The following is a 21,708-nucleotide window of genomic DNA, read 5'->3' on the forward strand; positions in this document are numbered from 1 at the left end:
AGAAACAACACCCAATGCACACACACACATACATTCTTGTACAGAATACGAGAGAAACCCCAGGAGAGGCTTGCTGCAGAGTGTTGAATGTGACATCTTCCCAACAGGAAGAGAAACAGGAGAGAACACACACACACCACACACACACACACACACACACACACACACACACACACACACACACACACACACACACACACACACACACACACACACACACACACACACACACACACCCCAAGATGAACCGCTGACCTCTTCAGGGTTAGATATAAAACAATGTCTTGGCCAGTAAATGTTTCCACTCAGGTTAAAAAACAAACTTCAAGAAGTTCATTGCACACACACACACACACACACACACACACACACACACACACACACAAGTACTCACCTTAATTTTTCAGATTCCTCTTTGATTTCCTCTGTAAGAAGAGAGAGAGAACAAGGTTAGAACGGAGCATTTGGGGGGGTGGCAGTGGGTTCATCTCTCATGGTTCTGCGGTGAGTTCTTCTCTAATGGTTCTGCAGAGAACAGGAGCTTTGGCAGGGCTATGGGTTGAACTCCTGTCTTATGAACCCCTGCTGAGCAGAGACCTCTGCTGGCTTCCTGCTGGGCGCCCACAGACAGAACGAACTGTTTCAGGCGTTCTCTCATCTCTCCTGGACGAGATGGAGCCTTTCAAAGGGCCCTCTCTCACCGGAGATCTCTGGAGCTCAAACACTGTTCTGATACCTGGCGTTACATAGATGGATCAATACTTTATGGAAGTTATAAGTTCATAGCAAAAACGCGCACACTGGTTCGAAATCTGAGCAAAAGCAAGGAACTCAGACTGGACGATAAATGTCAACATCAGAACCATGAGAACAGAAACTCTGCAACATCTGCATCAAGGCCATGAACATCAGTAGACAGAAGATTCGAGAAGATCAAAGATTCTCAGTTGATGACGTGACGTGTCACAAAGCCGCACAGGAAGTAAGGAGATACAGGTGAGAGCGATGCCGACCTGCCCCCTGTTCACAGGTCAGATCATATTTATCATCGTATTTTAACCTTGGAACTTTCTGTTTTGTTTTGTTTGTTTTCATTTGCATTCGTATGATTCAGCTGCTATTGTGAAGCCTCTTTGAGCATTGCGAAAAGCGCAATATCAATTTGATGTATTATTATTATTATTATATATTCCTTACAAAAGGGATTGGGACAACAGTACTTCTTTACTATCGAGTTATCCAGCGCTAGCCAGTCCAGCTTCCTAAGCAAGCACTCGACTCTCCTATACCCCGCCCCCTCCTGGTCGGCAGAGCAGTGGGACTCAATAAAGGGGCTGGCCAACACCGTAGGTCCGCCGTCCTGGCTGGTAGAGAGCGGAGGAGGTTGTCGGCCTCAGTGTTTTGATTTGGTGCGTTTGCATTCATCGTCTGCATGCTGAACGCAAATGCGCTCCCAGGTGGCGCGCCTTAGCGGGCCGGGGCCGGACTCCGCTCTGTGTGTGTTGAACTCGTCGATCGGAGAACCAGACGACACAGACCTAAATATGGATACCAGCGCCAGGATCCAGGCTACTGTAAACAGCTGCGCTCACAGAAACACATACTCATCCATCTGCCCCGGATCACCCCAAATCATTAGGGGGGGGGGGGGGGGGGGTTATTATTATGTGGTCAACCCGGATGAGAGGGTCAGGCTGCAGACAGACAGACAGACAGACAGACAGACAGAGAGAGAGAGAGAGAGACACACACAGAGAGGAAATAGAGAGATATAAAGTGATAAGTTGAGAGCCTAAGGGATGGAGAGACGGCCGGGGGCGCCGGATACAAGGAGAAGAGGGAGAGCGAGACAGAGAGAGTCAACAGATGCTTGCCATTACCCGTGGACAGTGCTGCAAGAAGTGCCTTTAAAAGCCGGGCAATAAGCGGTACAAGACCTCGCAGAGCATCCAAAGCCTGCCAGGGGCGGGAATCGCCGTGACAACTCAATTATTCCACCGCTCGGCGGCTCAACGCCGCTACCGAAAACGGCGAGATCTGCTGGGCGAGGAGTAGTTAGTGCCCCACTCGCCGAGGAATCCTAGCGGGCTGCAGACCCTCCTCCCTCACAGCAAACAGGAGAGGCCCTGTGGACTCAGACAGGCATTTCAATCACGGCTATTTATTGGTGACACACACACACACACCCACACACACACACCATGTATTTTGAAGGTATCATTCAATTAACTGTGACAAAAGGCTAGGTCACCACAGACCTAGTACCACAGCAGAAAAGTTTCAGTGTCGTTTGTGCTTGGAGGTTCCTCTTCCGCTTTCATTTCATCGTTCCGATGGTGGTAGTGTTGTAAGCCAGAGGCCGACAACACTACCACTGACCGGTGCGATTGAGGTTATGAAAGGATCAGTTGTGACACTCCAAGTGTGTTTTCTTTTCTTTTCAACATCGGACACCCTCCAGAATATGAATCCGAACGTGTCAGGTTGTTAGCCGTGTACGGCGCAGAGCGACGGCATGCTTTGTAGGGAACAGTGGTTCTGTTCCACTGATGTTCTCCCCAGACGTGGAACTCTGCGGTTTTGTATGAATTCTTGCAGTGGCTCAAAGGTTGGGCGAGTGTGTTATGATCCTGTCATCTTTCAATACTTTGCCCTGAGAAGGTTGTGACAGCGCTAATGAGCGGAACAGGGCTCTTTTGTTCCTTAAACAGACGAGAAACTTGAAAAGCTTTCACCAAAGGATCGGACTGACTCTAAGGTTTTACAATTTGAGTACAGGGTACAGTCCTATTATAAGTCAGTAACCAAATCGTCAATTGCTTGCTTTTAGTTTGGCTCAAACGGAAGGTGTTCATCTAACCCTGTCTGCGTAATCCTTACCCTAAACCTGACCAGCTAGTTGTGTTGCCTTAACCTAACAAAGTAGGTGTGTTGCCTAAACCTAAACCTTCTTTACTTCAAGTTGTATTTGTGTGATTGGAGTTGAACTAAACTTGTCAATAACAAACATATCAACAGTAAAGGTAGATCATCTTGAGTTTTATTGTATTAGTCAAGTGCCTGGGTCCAAATGACCTCGGCAGTCCACTGCTTTTCACGTAAAACATAGTCCAACGTGTAAACAATACTAAACTGAAATAAAACGGCTCTTAATGAGCGACTGAGATTAGGAAGCTGAAAAGGTGAAAAGATATTAAAGAATATTGCCAAACTGGATATCATTGTTCCGTGCGTCTGAAACAAAAAGATATTAAATGTCTCCTGAATGAATCAATCACACTTTACGATAGAATAAATATATGAAACACAATAAGTGTAGGTGTTGTTTTGTCAGACACACATCGCCATTCGCGAAAAGCGGTGTCCGCAGCTGCGTGATTCATCATTATTATCTTTTCTTTCATATATTAAAAAACCTTAATGTCCTTGCTGCATTGTTATTATATCCTACCTTATCTCCAACTTAATAATGTCGGCCTTTCCTATTGTTAGGAAAACACTCCAGCTTTCTGTCTGCGTCCTAATATCTGCTCACCCTGGTAGGCCAAACAGGCTACATCACAGACGTACGGTTCAGACACTAACAGATAGGCCGATGTGACCTGATAAACACACAGTCACATCTTCGTCATCACACAGACACACCAGGTCTCTGGACGTCTGAACTGTGAAACTCACCAGAGAGGTTACCATGGACAGCACCGGCGTGCGCATGCGTGTGTGTACGGCCCCACGAGGCCTTGATCAGTAGACAGACCATAATAAGTCCTGCCATCATGGCTGCTTCATCGTCTGCATCACAGCTGCCAAATTAAACCCCATAGATTCTGTTCACCACCACAGTGTGCCAGGATGAAATATGCTGGTTGTCTACTCATGATATAATAAGACTCAGTAGGGGGGAACTGTCACTGTACCACAGGGGGTCTCTAAATGTTTTAGTATTAGTTATAGCATACTGAGTCAACTCATTTAAATGCGTTTCAGTCTTTGAGCAAAGTGTGTCTCTCGGCTTCTTGAGAGAATAATGAATGGTCTTTTTCGTGTAATTTGTTAATATTAACTTAAAATGTGTTCTACAGGAAAAGGAGATCAGGCCTAGTTTGGGAGTCATCATTAGATGATCCCTGGTGGGGTGAAAGGCGCGTTCGCGGTCCTGGTGATAACGAGACGCCTCGTCAGTGATGACGGTCACGCTTACGCGTGTTCCCGACAGCGACCGTCCATGTGCGCTGCGTTCGGAATCTATTCACAGCACGTTTTTATATCCGATAAAAAACTGTAAGCTCTAAACAGAACTTAGTAGAATCAGTTTCAGAATGGGGGCGGGCCTCATAATGGGGGCGGGCCTCGGAATGGAGGCGGGCCTCGGAATGGGGGCGGGCCTCGGAATGGGGGCGGGCCTCGGAATGGAGGCGGGCCTCATAATGGGGGCGGGCCTCGGAATAGGGGCGGGCCTCGGAATGGAGGCGGGCCTCATAATGGGGGCGGGCCTCGGAATAGGGGCGGGCCTCGGAATGGAGGCAGGCCTCATAATGGGGGCGGGCCTCGGAATGGAGGCGGGCCTCGGAATGGGGGCGGGCCTCGGAATGGGGGCGGGTCTCGGAATGGGGGCGGGCCTCATAATGGGGGCGGGCCTCGGAATGGAGGCAGGCCTCATAATGGGGGTGGGCCTCGGAATGGGGGTGGGCCTCGGAATGGAGGCAGGCCTCATAATAGGGGCGGGCCTCCGAATGGCCCGCCCCCGTCTCTCTCCTGCCTGCTCTCAGGGTCACCATGGTAACCCTGAGGCCCTAACCCCTACCCCCGCCTCCTAACCTGGCGAGACTAAAAGTACAAAAGGTGGCTAATCATTCCTCCACTCCCCGCTGGAGATAGCATAGTGTGGTCGCCACAGCGAGGCATTAAGGGGGAAAGGTTCCATCATGACCTTTGTCCTCCTTCTAGAAAGAAAAAAGAAAAAATCCACAAGAATGTAATCCGTTTCATGTGCGGATGATGAAGTCCTCGTTTTATACGATAATGTTACTCCATTTTATATATTGCATTAAAGTACCAATACAGTGCAGTATCTACATTAGCCATAATAATAAGTGTTGCTCATTAACCTTAGCAATACATTAACATTGACTATGGGGTATTTCAAAATAAAGGTACTCTACGTATGTTCCTCTCAACTAGTTTCCAGCTGTGTACGAAAAGTCGAGTAGTCTAATAAATCAGACACGGTTGAGCGCACTACAATCTAAAACCGACCATGGTTCAATCTTGGCCTCAGGTCGAATTGCTTGATCAATTTTTTGGGGTATTTTTTGGTCTAAATCTGGTCATACTTTATAAATTTAAATCATCTTCCGCGTTGGCACAAAGCACTGACCGTGACCTCCCTAGGCTGTCTGAACATACTGGCACCGCAACATATTATGGGCTGGACGGCATCAGGCATGGTTTGTGATGCATGTATTGTTATTTGCATATTTATTTAGAGTTCAACTCAAGTGTTTCAGCGTTCAAAGAAGCGCCCTCTAGACAAAACCAAACAGTGGAGAGGTCTGGTCTGACCTGATGTACTGCAGACGTTTGTGGAGCACGGGCGGAGCACTTTAGAGGGAGCACTGGTGAGACTGGGAGGGAGCACTGGTGACACTGGGAGGGAGCACTGGTGAGACTGGGAGGGAACACTGGGAGGGAGCACTGGTGACACTGGGAGGGAACACTGGTGAGACTGGGAGGGAGCACTGGTGACACTGGGAGGGAGCACTGGTGACACTGGGAGAAAACACTGGTGACACTGGGAGGGAACACTGGTGACACTGGGAGGGAGCACTGGGAGGGAGCACTGGTGAGACTGGGAGGGAGCACTGGTGAGACTGGGAGGGAACACTGGGAGGGAGCACTGGTGACACTGGGAGGGAACACTGGTGAGACTGGGAGGGAGCTCTGGTGACACTGGGAGGGAGCTCTGGTGACACTGGGAGGGAGCACTGGGAGGGAGCACTGGTCACACTGGGAGTGAGCACTGGTGACACTGGGAGGGAGCACTGGTGACACTTGGAGGGCGCACTGGTGACACTGGGAGGGAACACTGGTGACACTGGGAGGAGGGAGCACTGGTGACACTGGGAGGAGGGAGCACTGGTGACACTGGGAGGGAGCACTGGTCACACTGGGAGGGAGCACTGGTGACACTGGGAGGAGGGAGCACTGGTGGGGACCAGCGAGCGCAGCCCTGCCCAGCTGCCCAGCGGTGGACCTGCTGTGGGGTCTGCAGACTGCAGCCGTCTTGTTTTGACCGAACAAAGAGACCTCAGAGCGGCGGCGGTGGCGGCGGCTATCTGACACCAGCACAACAAGCCGCCGCCTGTAAAAGATGCATGAGCCCAGGTGGAGGGAGCGGGCGCTGGGGGGAAAGCGGGCCGCGGTGGGCCTCTGCTGGGAAATCAGCCCCAGCCAGGAGGGGCGAGCAGCAGCACAGCAAGGCCCGGGCCCGACGCTGGGCTCAGAGTCACCGCCTGGGCGCCGAGAGGGACAGGGCTCCACGATGGAACCGGTGGCTCCGGTGTGGTGACAGTTCAGCGCTCTGTGTGTGTCTCTCTCTCCGAGTGCGTAGATGTCTTTGTGGTACAGAGGTCCCACGGGAAGGAGGTTCTGTTGTTCTGAGGGTAAGCTGCAGTAAAACCTCGGGGAGCATCAGATGTCAGCCCTGCACACGCCCCAGGGCGTCTCGCACACACACACACACGCACACACGCACACACACACACGCACGCACACACACACACGTGTCATGGGGCTTAGCAGCACTAAGTAGTTTGACTAGTAGTAGCAACGGTTACTCAAACTAGTTTGGACCCTGCTCCAGCTCATAGCAGCCCAGTGAAGGATCTATTTATAACCACGGACCTCTATTGTACTCCACCGCCACGCCAGAGATGAACATAAAAGTAAGAAACCCATCAACTGTGGATGGTCACATTTTAACGTCATTTGTCGCATTTCAACTTCATTGGTCCCATTTGAGCACACATTTTGTGCTTTGGCCCGGAAATTATTTGATAGGATGCTTGCAGACACAAAAACTATTGAAAAAAAAAAAGAAAAGAAAGAAAATCGGAACTACTAACCTTACCTGCCATCTTAAATTACTACTCCAGCTCTATCTCCCCCTCCCTCTAATACATCTCTCTCTCTCTCCCCCCCTCCTCCCTCTCTCTCTCTCCCCCTCCCTCTAACACATCTCTCTCTCTCTCCCCCCCTCCTCCCTCTCTCTCTCTCCCCCTCCCTCTAACACATCTGTCTCTCTCTCCCTCGCCCTCTTATACTTTTGCCTCTCTCTCCCCCTCCCTCTAATACATCTGCCTCTCTGTCTCCCCCTCCCTCTAATACATCTGCCTCTCTGTCTCCCCCTCCCTCCAATACATCTGCCTCTCTCTCCCCCCCTCCCTCTAATAGATCTGCCTCTCTCTCCCCCCCTCCCTCTAATACATCTGCATCTCTCTCCCCCTCCTAGTGCTGACTACAGCTGCTCACAGGCGCCATGCACTGTTCTCTGACAACGTGGCACTCCAGACAACACGGCACTCAAGACAGCCAACAGGACGCACCATCAGAAGGGCAGCAGCTAGCCGAGCTAGGCTCCTGACTGTGTGAGTGGAGGCTAGCTGCTACTCTGCTAGCCGAGCTAGGCTCCTGACTGTCAGGTGTGTGAGTGGAGGCTAGCTGCTACTCAGCTAGCCCAGCTAGGCTCCTGACTGTCAGGTGTTTGAGTGGAGGCTAGCTGAGCGGCAGCTAGCCGAGCTAGGCTCCTGACTGTCAGGTGTGTGAGTGGAGGCTAGCTGCTACTCTGCTAGCCGAGCTAGGCTCCTGACTATCAGGTGTTTGAGGGGAGGCTAGCTGCTACTCTGCTAGCCGAGCTAGGCTCCTGACTGTCAGGTTTTTGAGGGGAGGCTAGCTGCTACTCTGCTAGCCAAGCTAGGCTCCCGACTGTCAGGTGTTTGACTGGGGGCTAGCTGAGCAGCGCCCAGCCTAGGATGCCGTGGATGTTATGTGATGAATGCAGCGTTGAGTAAATAACCTCTAATGTGGTTCAGTGCCGCGTAGCATGGGGCGGCACGTGGCTAACAAAAAGCAGCACAGCATCTGTGTGATGCACTGCATACATACGCACACACGGGTTGTGTGTCAGGGTTAAAAGTTAAAACATTTGAATATTTAACCAGGGATGCTGAGTAAACAAAAGGCATGCTCGGAGAAGAGGCAAAGGATTCTCAATTTGAGTTGTTCTTGGACGCTCGCCCGACAGCGTCCACATTTAGGAGATGGCGGCGGGCCCTGGTGACTGGTGATGGGCCGCCTGCCATTATTTATGATGTTCCGTAGTCAGAGGATGGATCCAGTATGAATCAGCCCTAACGCGTCTCCTCCTCTGAGGCTGAACGAGGCGCTGGCAGAACAGCAACGGAAACAGATTGCAGAAGAAGCAGAAAGCCGTCCAAACTCTCTGCTCCTTTAACTAACGTAGTTTGACTAATGCAAATGAATGTTGTTTTTTTTTATCCATGATTTATTCAACTAGGCAAGTCATTAAGAATCTTATTTACGACCGCAGTTTGGCAAGAGGCGAGGCCTCTCGAGGGAGGGGGCGGGGGCTTAAGATTGTCAAAAGGTTTTAAGATACACTTTACTTAGATACGATCACAACAGGCAGGATATCAACGTCATAGAGACTAGCACCAGGGCAGCGGCCGCTAGCTAGCAAACAGCTGCGTCAGGCTACACCAGGCAGAACCTGAGGCGCAAACAGGAGTGGAGCAGCCAGACGAACAGGCAGACCGCAGAGCAGGAGAGAAGGAGCGCAAGAGGCGATGGTACCATACGGGGATATTAGCACTAACTACAGGACTACAGGACCACCCAGGAGGGAAGGAGGCAGGGAATGAAGGAGGGAAGGAGGCACGGAATGAAGGAGGGAAGAAATGAAGGATTAAAGGGATGTAAGAGAGATAGTGGGAAGGAAGGAGGGAGCGAAGCAAGACGAAATGAAAGACAGAAAAAGCCCCCAGACCACAGGCCCCCCCCCAGACCCCTTACACACAGGGGTTCTGGGTCGATGGCTCGCCCAGCAGCCAGCCCAGGAGTGAGAGGCTGAAGACAGGGGAGCCATGAACCCATTACCACTTCAAACAGCTCCCCGCTCATCTGCATTTACCACGGCCCCATTCAGCATTCACCACAAACACAACACGCACCACTCACACAACATTCACCACAAACACAACACGCAGCACTAAGACAACATTCACCACAAACACAACACGCAGCACTAACACAACATTCACCACAAACACAACACGCAGCACTAACACAACATTCACCACAAACGCAACATGCAGCACTAACACAACATGCACCACTCACACAACATTCACCACAAACACAACACGCAGCACTAACACAACATGCACCACAAACACAACACGCAGCACTAACACAACATTCACCACAAACGCAACATGCAGCACTAACACAACATGCACCACTCACACAACATTCACCACAAACACAACACGCAGCACTAACACAACATGCACCACAAACACAACACGCAGCACTAACACAACATGCACCACAAACACAACATGCAGCACTTACACAACATGCACCACTCACACAACATGCAGTAATAACACAACAGGCATGACTCACACAACATGCAGCACTAACACAACATGCACCACTCACACAACATCCACCAGTAACAAAACATGCACCACCACTAACACAACATTCACCGGTAACACAACATTCACCAGTAACACAACATTCACCAGTAACACAACATTCACCAGTAACACAACATGCACCTGCACTACACTCTTCCCTGCCCAGTCACCCAGTCCACCCACTAGCAATCCAACCAGTTAGGCAGCCTGCCAGCCAGCCAGCCTAACTGCCCACAAAGGCACAAAAGGTTGAAGCCTTGGGCGTGGCCCGGGTCGGGTTTGTCGTTTCTAATGAAGCGCACAGGCAGACATCTTTCCAAAACATGTGTATCCCAGGCCCACGGCCTGCGATACACATGGCCGTGTACACACTAAGACTAAACCAAGGTGGGTCTTAAAGTAATCCTCCTGCCTGCTCAGCATAGTAACGCAAGCGTCTGGTGGAAAGAAAGACCCCCCAGATCCCCCAGCCATATCCGTCCGCCTGACTAGAAAGCCTGACTGAGCTTATCGGGGTGAGGTGGGAGGATCGGGGTGTGTGGGTGTTGCTGCGGACCTCTTACCAAACACCGATAGCCCGCGGGCGGCGTGGGCACCATGCGAAGCCTGAGAAGGATGGGACCCCTGACATTTCCATTGTCCCCCATGAAAGGTAGAGGTTGCACAGCAGTAATTACATTTGGAGGGGAGGTCGGAAATACTGCCAGAGGTTGTCTGGGCTACCCGATCGTGAGTGTGTGCGAGTGTGTGTGCGAGTGTGTGTGTGTGTGTGTGTGTGTGTGTGTGTGTGTGTGTGTGTGTGTGTGTGTACACGTGAGTGTGTGTGTGTGTGTACACATGTGAGTGTGTGTGTGTCTGTGTGTGTGTGTGTGTGTGCACGGGTTTGGTGTGTGTGTGTGGGGGGGAGGGGTCCAGGGCAGCTTTTCACACTTGCCTAATCCTTTGCCAAATCAGAATACTTTTTTTTGTTTATTCCTCAGCTCTCAAGGCTGAGTTATAGAAGCGTTTTCTTTGGTAGGTGATAAACAAACCAAAACAACACGCACAGACTGCAAGGCCACACTTACTGAACCTTCAGTTGCTGAAATCATAATGAGACCTTAATGAGACTTCATTACATTCTCAGTGGACAGAAGGTGTACTAGGAAGCGGGTTTCATATCCCAAAAGTGGTGAGTTTTGTCCAGGGTTGGTGCAGTGCTGCACAAATTAAAAAGGAAAAGGAAGACAGGATTTACAAAGCCGACCCATCAGCCTTAAAAAAAGACAAAAGGTGGCCTTCATGATTACAACCTTCTCAATACCATGCTACGGTAAACAAATGTATACAGACCGACCATTAATCTTACTGCCCCTTTAATCCAAAGTGATTTACAGTGTTTACTACAAGGCCTGCTACTGTAGACTATGGACACTGAGATCTGAACCCAGAATCAACCGCTACCCTATCCAACCAGCCCATCTTATGAAAGAATATTCTTTCCATCACGATGTGGCTTCTCTGAAAAAGATGAATTATCTATTTCTCGCTCTTTTCAAGTCCTTCCCTGGCGCAGCCTCTCTGTCTGTCTGCTGCCAGACCAAGAAGAACACCGACGGCGGACACTGTGTATGGCTGGAAGACAATGACAGAGACCCAAAGAGGGCTGGATGGGTTTCATGATCCATTTCCCCCCTCGGTGCTGTAATTCATTAAGCACCCTGCCCTGCTCGCTGTGACGCCAGGAAGGGCAGATAAGCTACCAAGCCTTGTAGTGCATCTGAACATAATGAAGGGGGTCATATTCCACAACCGATTAAATAAGTTGCGTTTCACCTTGGGGGCCCTGTGCCCTGGCTGGTGTGCCCCTCATAACCTCAACGCTGTATCAGGGAACCTGCTGGTCAGCCACCGTTAATGTGCCCTTCGAGAATACAGGGACACATCAATTCACACACTCCTCATTTCTGCGTTAGGCCCGGGGGTAGACACAGATAGCGGGAATGCAAAACTATCACAGCCAACGTCCACTGGACCGAACCAAGGCGTCCACGACATCTGATTCACGCTAAGGCATTAAGCCCGCTATTCCATGTTAAGTGGGCTTGCGTGTATGTATGCAATTACGTGGAACGCTATTCATAACATTTATATGTGCAAGATACAGGATATTATTATTAAAGAAGGGCCAGTACATTAATAACGTAAGGGCACTAATTGGCCTGCTGAGATACGGGCCCGTCAGCATTTTTAATTTGAAGAATATATAGGATGGGTTTTTTGATAACATTATTAAAATCACCATAGATTAGCATTGACGACAGATGACTGAAATGCCACTGACATGACATATGCTAAATAACTATAAAGTTAAACAGAGCTGCACAAGGGTGGCAGACCTCCCAAACACACTTCTACAGATGTCTGGTCTAATGAACGCCTTTTGGGGATATAGATATTTTTTAAAAGGGTGTAAAACATTGGACCTCCAGAACAGCCTGGACAGAAGTCATTCCTGTATTAGAGCCAACTTCTCCAACACCCTGGCCAATCACGGAGGACTTGAAAGCATGTAGCGATGGATTCAGTGTACATGTCCTCTACAACTGCAGCGCAATCCTTTGGCAACTATTAGTCACACCTCCTCCTTCCTCAATGGGCAACAGAGGGGGGAAGCACCCTGATTAGACAGCTGCTGATGCATGGGGGGAGAAACACTGTTCTACAGCGCGCTTGAAGACGTGGAGTCTGTATTATTTTTCACACCATCATGTTTGTAAAACCAACCTATATTCACGTATCACATTGCAAGTAAACACTGGCTTGTAAGCCTTGTAGCTCCGACTCCTATCTATATGAATATTCAATACATATAACAGATATAGCCATAATTATAGGTCCATGAATGTAGTTCCCCACTATGGATGCAATGAAGGACTGTTTTGAGAAGCTACCTCCCCCTTATCCTACAACATCTAGTGTCCAGGGTGAATGGGAAAAAGATAGTGATTGGTTGAAAAGATTATTTTGCAGGTCCGTCAAAAATCAACCATGGTGTGATTATAATTGTTGCTTCTTTGTAAAACGTACGTAACATAGGCTAGTGCAGCCCACCGTAGTGTTTCGAGGGATTGGGGGGGAGGGGAGGGTCGTTCAGTTGGTTGAAACCTGTACCCTCATTCCTAGCTGCTACTAAATTCGAATCACTGGACCATTAATTGAAAAGACTGAACCCACGCTGTGTATCATGGGCAGGCAAGCGCTGTTGGCGGAAGCCTACATAACCGCGGCAACCGCTAGCATGTGTTTATTTGTGTTTAATGACCAGAAGTGCCTTTTTCTGTCCCACCAAACCTCACCAACACATTGGCATCGATGACAGGGTTTTTATTTCTGTCCCTCCATGACAGGGTCTTCAACAGCTGAGCCCCCCCGCCAGCCCAGCTTGGATGGAGTAGAGACACAGCACAGTAGAAGCAGGAAGCAGAAAATCACTTGCTTTGCATCAAAGCCAAGTGCAAATCTAACTTCCTATAACGTGTTCAAATCGGTCCAGGTTAGCTGTCCAAGCGGTTGCAATTTAATTCTCGAAAAAGGTGCTACAACTTCTACAAATGGGTTGGTTATCTCAAATAAGTGAGATGGTTTCGAAAGCTACTTTGAAAACGACAGATCTTTGTCTGTACATTACAAACAAAAAAAGGCAACATTGAGAAGAGTCTGACAAGAGCCACACTGAAGTACAGCAAATTCAAGAACTGCAAGGATGGGCTTGACCTTTAAACTGATTACACTTGATCTTTAGATAACATTGTGTTTACTTTATGCTTCTGAAACCTGTTTCAAGAACCACACCAACTGACTCTGAATTACTTAAGACATCAGAGACATCTTCATACAACTTGACTTTCGCCATACATCTTTTTCTCTTTGAACAACAGGAGTCCAGTGGCTAGAGAAAATATGCAAACTAAAAAGACCTCCAATTTCAATCGCCAGCCAAGGAACCTGCCACAGGTGAAAGACCACTCCCCCCTGCCTCCAAACAAACAAAGCAGCCCTCAATGAGCAGAAGGACTCAAATGACGGTTGGAAGGTTTAGCGATACATTTACATACAGGCTTCAACATCCTCATACAACCATTGGCTCCACTATAGGCTCTGAGACTACATTCCAGTGAATAACTGATGACTGACTCTGCCTCTTTGCACAGCTAAGAAAAACTGTGTGTCCAGCTCTTTTTCAAACAGACCAGAGCTTTTATTTGTCTTGCTTTCTGCCCTTAGCAGCAGGCAGCAAGTGACACACGTGCACAGGTCGAGGTGGAGCAATAAGAACCAAGGAAATGTCACAGGGAACCTCTGTGCAACCGGATTTGAAGATGCTGCCCTCTGTTTGATGCCGAGGTACCAAAGCACCAGAGACACTGCCTGATCGTTGATCAGGTGGTACCCCAGTACCAGAGATACCACCTGATCCTGTCTCAGGTGGTATCTCTGGTACCCCAGCACCAGAGATACTGCCTGTTCCTGGGTCAGATGGTACCCCAGCACCAGAGATACTGCCTGTTCCTGAGTCAGGTGGGACCTCAGCACCAGAGATACTGCCTGTTCCTGGGTCAGGTGGGACCCCAGCACCAGAGGTACTGCCTGTTCCTGGGTCAGGTGGTACCCCAGCACCAGAGATACTGCCTGTTCCTGGGTCAGGTGGGACCCCAGCATCAGAGATACTGCCTGATCCTGGGTCAGGTGGGACCTCAGCACCAGAGGTACCACCTGAACCTGGGTCATGTGATCCCACGGCCGACACACAACCCCAGTGCCCAGACCTGGTCTACTGTATTGAATCATTTAGAAGACGCCTTGTCAAACGCTACTGTGAATCCCATGAAATAGAGACGCCGAGTCTCTCCCGATGGAACATGAATCAGGATATAAATATGTAGGGTGGACCACGGCCAGAGAATAATCCTTTTTCCTTGGTGTGCACAGATGTTTGTTGATTTAAAAAAACTACTTTGCAAGTCAGGAAAGTCGCAGTTTGTAGCAAAAAGTGTATAATTGAGGTTTGTGTGAAAGCACTCAGTGCACTTCTTTCGCAGGATAAACATCCCAAACATAACGAGTGGCCAACCTGAAGTGTTTCTCCAAAGACTCCTGCTACTCTTATCATCCTGCTTGTGTGACTGCATCCCGTACGAAAATGCAAACACAGGCACCGCGTCACGTTACCTTCTGCGGCTCTGGGGAGCTTGGTAGCTTGTGGAGAAAGAATCCCTTACATGAATCTGGGGTAGGTACACTTTCTATTTACTTGTTTTCACAGTTATATGGTTCACATTATACTTTGACATTTATTCACCAAACTGCGTGAAAACAACAAATGTGGAATCCATGCCACAAATCAAATGGATCAAAAGATTTTTCATCACTTGCATTTGACCACCGTACACATTCTTACCAAAAAAAGGCCCAATGGTTGTCTACAGGAAGGGGAGGGGCTTAGGCAATCTTTTAAGGAGCAGCAAGAGTCAGGCGTCTCTCCTAAGGAGGAGACTGGGGATCAAACCCAGCATCTTTTGGCAATGGAGTTGACCACCTTAAGCCACCACACTATCCTATCTCAGGTCACATCCCTGCACTTAGTAAATTATCCCCCCCCCCCCCCCAAACCACAACATCTGCGGTAGAGCCACATTAACTTCGCAGATCAGAAAGGGACGGAAATAGGGCTTTTAAAAAACCAAAGAAGACCGTCCACTTGCTTGAAACATCAAAGCACGACAGGCAATACACCAAATGGCCTTTCTGCCTCCTTTCCTCAGGATAAGTAGTGCTGCCAGATGGGACCTTTTCATATTTCTCCCATTTGCCCTCAGACGTGCACTCTTATCATTTGTGCCAGGGTACGGCCGCCCTTTCTGCAGGACACTAGAACAAGCTCTCTCCGTGATCTCATAAGATAAACAGCAGAGGATAACGTGACCCCGGGTCATGTGTACGGCGCTCCACACATCGCCGCCTCTTCCTCCTCCTCCTCTTCCTCCCCTCGTCTATCTGAGGGAAAGAAATGTACGAAAGCAGAGAAATGTGTGGAATTCAACTGGTACTCTCCGGTGGATAGAGCCGCGCGATGGAATGTCACATCGACTGAGGAGGGTCACGGTTGGGAGTCAGAATTTAGACCACTGACCCCCCCCCCCCCCCTCCCCCCCATGGACATCATCATCATCATCATCATCATCATCTCCTTGCAATCCCCGACGCCCCTGACCCCTCCCATCTCTGGTCCAGGCCTTTTCAGCCAACCAACACAGCCTAAACCTCATAATAGATTTGTGGCACTGCCATGCACACCTATAGCACTAGAGGGGCGGCGGATTTGAACCGGAAACCCACATGACAACCTGGGGCACCCAGAGGCCGGCGGACTACATCAGGCACTCTTCTAGTCTACCTCTCAATACAGTGGTTTGGTCTGATTTCCGCTAGGTGACTATTAAAGTCGGTCCGACTTCGGCAGTACACACACCGTTAAAACAACTGGTCTGGAGGATGGGTCTGGCCTCGCCGTGAGGTCGGGGGTCTGGGGCCATGCGGGGGGGGTACACCCATGATGGCTCAACCGTCCGATTGTCCACGCCTTCTCTGGAAGCTGGCCAGATCTGTCACACTACAGAGAGCAGTGTGTGACTGTGGTGCTTTGGTCTGAGCTATGTGAGCTTGGCGAACTTGAGTATTAGAAACGGAAATGAAAAGAGCTGTGGAAGAAATGTGGCGATGTGAAATATGAGCCCCCTGAAATAAATACATTTGGAAATATTAAATAAAAGTCAAAAAGATAAAGGGCCCCTTAAATAAATAAAACTAGTCGAATTGAAAAATGTCCCCTGTAAAATAAAAAAATCTTTATATCATAATAGCTTGACCGTTGTGGGGCAATAAAGGACGTGGTGGAGCTGTAAAGAATGTAAAGGACCTTACAATCTTTGAAGAACCCTGATACCTTAACATAATCTGGTGGTATTAAGCCTGCAAATTATGCTGTTTCTTATGCGCTATTAAGAGCTCTTTATCTGTGGAATTTCCACCGATAACCAATAGCACTCAGGAACCAAATAAGCCGATAGTATCCTCCAATAGATATTTCAGTCGAGCACTTTGGAGCAAATACTGTGGTGTTTTAAATGTGATGTTATTTTAAACGTTGTGACCAAACGGGCACAAAAATCGAATCAATGACTCAGTGCCGTCTCAAGGTTTCTCTTGTAACAGAGGCGTATTACAAATCTGGCTGCTTTAACAAAAACTAAAACAGAAATGTCAGTTCACGGCTGGACTAGTGGACTACTGTGACAAGGACTCACAATGCCAGTGGACAGGACAGCGGCACTGACATGCTCTCTCCCTCTCCCCCTTTCCCTCCCTCCCTCCTTCCCTCTCTCTATCACCCTCTCCTCCCCCACCCCCACCTCCATCTCTCTCCCCCTCTCTTGGAGATGGCTCTGAGCTCCGTGCACACACTCCAAGGAGATTACGTAACGCAGTGTACTGGGTCACCCAGTTGTTTTGATATGCAGGCGACCGTGCTGAGTCGCTCCTGTTCCTGCGCTTCGTCTCCGGATGACCCACACGTGTCATCACAAGTGAACCAAAAAACAACAACACCACAAAGAATACTCAGTGTCGTCTGCGATAAATACATTCCTGGGGGATTACATTTCCGCATTGTAGGTGTGCCTTATCTTGCGAGATAGGGAAAACAATCCCTGAAGAAGGTAAGTGTATAGCCGGGGATTGTGTGACTCGGCCAACTAGCGCGTGCCTCACTAATCCTGCATGTTAAGTGAACTCCACAAAGAGCCTCACCGCTTCCAGGACTGTCCTCGCCTAACCTTTTACACCCTGCATCTCCTGCACTCTCCTCCCAGTGGAGTGGAGAGAAGAATAGAGAGGATAGAGGCAAACTGGGAGCACAGACAGACTGGGAGCACAGACAGACTGGGAACACAGACAGACTGGGAGCACAGACAGACAGACTGGGAGCACCGACAGACAAACTGGGAGTACCTAGAGACAAACTGGGAGCACAGACAGACTGGGAGCACAGACAAACTGGGAGCACAGACAGACTGGGAGCACAGACAGACTTGGAGCACAGACAGACAAACTGGGAGCACCTAGAGAGAAACTGGGAGCACCGACAGACAAGGAGCATAGACAAACTTGGAGCACAGACAAACTGGGAGCACAGGGATTGCCTTGAAGCCTTGAACTTCCCTAAACGTCAAACGACTGCTAGCGATGAGATGGCATCAGAGCAGCAGGGCTTTGGCGGTCTACCGTTGTTTTCTGGGAGAGTCAAATTACAGCAAAACAGACCCAAACAGGCCAGTTCCCGTTCAAGGATCCGGCAACACAACAGGTCCTCGTGTGGAAACAGAACACGACTTGTTTGAAGAAGCTCACAATCTGAGCTTTTACTAACAATCTGGTCAGTAAATATGGAGGCATGTGCATGTGCATGCACGTTGTGAACTCACAAACTCAATGTAAGGTAGAGATAAACAGAGAATATACCTATGGATATCAATAGCAATGCTTATTTTCCATGTCAAACAATCTCGTTAGAGAGAGAGAGAGGGAGAGAGAGAGAGAGAGAGAGAGAGAGCGACTAAGATGTAAGTAGGAAGAACCTTTTTGTTTGTAATACACCTGCCACGAAGTGACAGCTGTCAAATGTCACCACAGTATGATATTTAGAGATTAAACCTTCATAGAGGCCCAGGAAGAGACTGGGAAACAGTAGACACACACATGACTAGGCAATATGTCTTCAATACACTAGCCCCACCAGAGACCCCTATCCCCACCACAGACCACTGTCACTGCCCACCAGAGACACCTATCCCCACCAGGAAGTGACACCGGGCCATCGCCTCATGCGGTGGATTCATAACCAATAAGTATTTTTTCCACATATAGGAAGCATCGCTCACCGGAATATTTAAATAAATCCACTAGCCCGATGACACGCATTGTTTTCCGGCCTAACTTTATCTCTTCCCGGCCTGTCCACCGGGGAGAGTCTCCGGCTCACCACCCACCCGTTTTGCACCATTTCCGTGTTTTCAGGGGGACGGTTTCCACACAGACCGGATCCGAACCCGAACCCTGCTCGTCCTTGAGGACCCTCATGGGTTCAAACTAACAAAATCCTGGGTTTTTGCTAGGGTTTTGAACCGGGCTCGATGCCCGGTATCACAGGGCATCGCACCGCGCCGCTGCGACATTGTAGCCGAGGAGCGGAGCAGCAGTCCGGGCATGACGTGTCCAAACCAGCGAGGCCAGAACCGTAACAATACCAGCCATAGAAACATGATATATATCATATATATGATGTAACTCACCCAATGCCACCTCACAGGCTTTCCGGAGCTGGGAGTGGTGAGCCTTTTTGACCTCCTTGTCGGCTAGGATCTTCTCCAGAGCCCGGGTGAGGAACATGTTCGTCTTTTTGCCCTCATACATGTCGCACCGAGACCGGGGCGGAACCGTGAGGCTGTCCCGGGGTCTGGACCGGGGTCTGCACCGAGCTACGAGACCGGCACGCCTGGATTGATGCCCCTAACACACACACATAGATACACACGTAAGGTGGGGTAAATCCCTTCGATGGCCGTTAACAACCTGCCTGCGCCATGTTGGACAGAGGAAACGACGTCACGTACGGTGAGGAGGACGGCTGCAGAGAGAGAGGGAGGGAGAGAGAGAGAGAGAGAGAGAGAGAGAGAGAGAGAGAGAGAGAGAGAGAGAGAGAGAGAGAGAGAGAGAGAGAGAGAGAGAGAGAGAGAGAGAGAGAGAGAGAGAGAGAGAGAGAGAGAGAGAGAGAGAGAGAGAGAGAGAGAGAGAGAGAATAACATATGTTTATCTATTTTGTATTTTACGTTTTATACTTTGACCTCTTTATTGTTTACCTGCTTTGGCAATGTAATTTTTTATTTCTCATGCCAATAAAGCTTTGTTGAATTGAATTGTAAATTGAAAGAGAGAGGGATATATAGTGTGTGTGTGTGTGTGTGTGTGTGTGTGAGAGTGTGATAGAGAGAGAGAGAGAGAGAGAGAGAGAGAGAGAGAGAGAGATGTCACCACGACTAATACTATGACAATTTAAGAAGTTTTCTAAGATAATAGAAAATAATGTATTTTGCAATCAGTGAACAATACAAACTGTTGTGAAGACTGTGTGTTAATGTGTTATTACTGGATATAACACACACACACACACACACACCGTCCATACATAACAAAAACACACTAATGTCACAGTAATAAGTGCGTTAGCCTACTAAGGGGACCTGGAGTGGCTTTAAGGTCATTAACAGCTCATGTAAAAAGAAACAACGTTCATGCTACTGGTGGGTTTCCATCACTATTCATAATGTGACCCACTGTGGTCTTCGTGGCCTATAAAAGGTGGGTAATAGGGTAGGATTCATTAAAGGTCCCACAGCCAAAGTGACATCTATGTTACCGTAATTATAGGAAATCTCCTCAAATGTTGTGGATATTTGGCTTTTGGCTGTTTGGCTATTGGCTGTGACAGCAGGGCCTGCATAGTGTAGTCGTTATAGTATAACTATTATAGTAGTTACATAATAGTTACATATTTATTTATGATGTAGACTTTATATATAACAGATTTTGTAGAAAGGGCTTCAGTTAGTCAGTTAGTAAGTGATGTGCTGTTTCCATACAAGGGGAAGGAATTTTCCCTCCACCTTGGTATCCCTGTGAAAGATGCTGATCCCTGACCTGCTGCTGACGTGATTTCACTGTAAGTCCCTTTTAATAAAAGTGTTTAAATCCCTTAATAGTAGCGTGTCGGGGTGAGGGGAGGCGCCCTCTGCTGGACCGGGGTGGAATAGGCCCCGTGAGGTAGGAACGATGCCCAGGTTGCCACTGGTGGCAAATCTACCGGGAATCCGAGAACACAGTCACAGGAAACAAACAACTACCAGTGTCAGGATACATGTCTACCAAATGAATGCTTAGAATCCAACTAAACACTTATTAATATTTTAACTAATAATAAGAACACTTTACAGACAGGGTACATCAAGTAACATTTGTTTATGCAGTAATAAACACTAACTGAAGTTAATTAACAATAAACTAATGGTTAATTACAATTAATTTAAGATTTGGTGATCCTTTACTAATTGTGTTCATGTTTACTAATGGTGTTGTGATGGTGTTCATGTTGACTAATGGTGTTCATGTTAACTAGGTGATGGTGTTCATGTTGACTAATGGGGTTCATGTTAACTAATGGTGTTCATGTTAACTAATGGTGTTCATGATAACTAGGTGATGGGGTTCATGTTTACTAATGGTGTCCATGATAACTAGGTGATGGGGTTCATGTTTACTAATGGTGTTCATGATAACTAGGTGATGGGGTTCATGTTTACTAATGGTGTTCATGATAACTAGGTGATGGGGTTCATGTTTACTAATGGTGTTCATGTTTTCTAATGGTGTTCATGATAACTAGGGCGTGGGGTTCATGTTTACTAAGGTATTTATTCATTCATTACACACCTAACCCCGGCCACAACCGTTTATCTTATATTTGGGCAGGTTTAATACGATGACTATGGAGGAGATCTCCATCAGAGCGTTTGACTGCTCAGATCAACTGAACTGTCATACAAAGACATATCCCTAACCCCTATACTGGTGGTATATAATAAATTATGCTTATTACCACATGAACTAAGGTTAATGAACAGTAAACGAATGTACCCTGTAATACAGTGTGGTTGTCGTGTGTCTTTCTGAACAATGTTCGACCACTGATGTTGTTTTGAGTGACGGGTCCCCTCTGATCGCCTGCCTGCTCCTCTGAAGGATTGGATTAGCCACCGGCTGCATCAGCAGAAACCCAAATGAGGAATGCAAAAACACACAGCAGCCCGCTGCAGGCAAGGCTGTCCTGCGTCTA

The 21,708-nt window shown here is 48.5% G+C and overlaps 1 protein-coding gene across 1 annotated transcript in view; it reads right to left on the reverse strand.

Moving 5' to 3' along the window:
• Positions 1 to 19,408, reverse strand: part of LOC307088701 (brefeldin A-inhibited guanine nucleotide-exchange protein 1-like) — a gene marked incomplete at its 3' end in the record, with an annotated part of 44,301 nt that extends 24,893 nt beyond the window's left edge. Inside the window, exons 1-2 of the mRNA XM_079754653.1 lie at positions 19,112 to 19,408; positions 395 to 425 (exon numbers count right to left, since the gene is read on the reverse strand). Of these exons, the coding sequence (XP_079610779.1) occupies positions 395 to 425; positions 19,112 to 19,232 (152 nt within the window). The 5' untranslated portion in view covers positions 19,233 to 19,408. The remainder of the gene's footprint in view (positions 1 to 394; positions 426 to 19,111) is intronic.
• Positions 19,409 to 21,708: the final 2,300 nt, after the last annotated feature.

Source organism: Pollachius pollachius, assembly GCF_949987615.1.
Source record: "Pollachius pollachius genome assembly, chromosome: 17".
Classification (NCBI taxonomy): domain Eukaryota; kingdom Metazoa; phylum Chordata; class Actinopteri; order Gadiformes; family Gadidae; genus Pollachius; species Pollachius pollachius.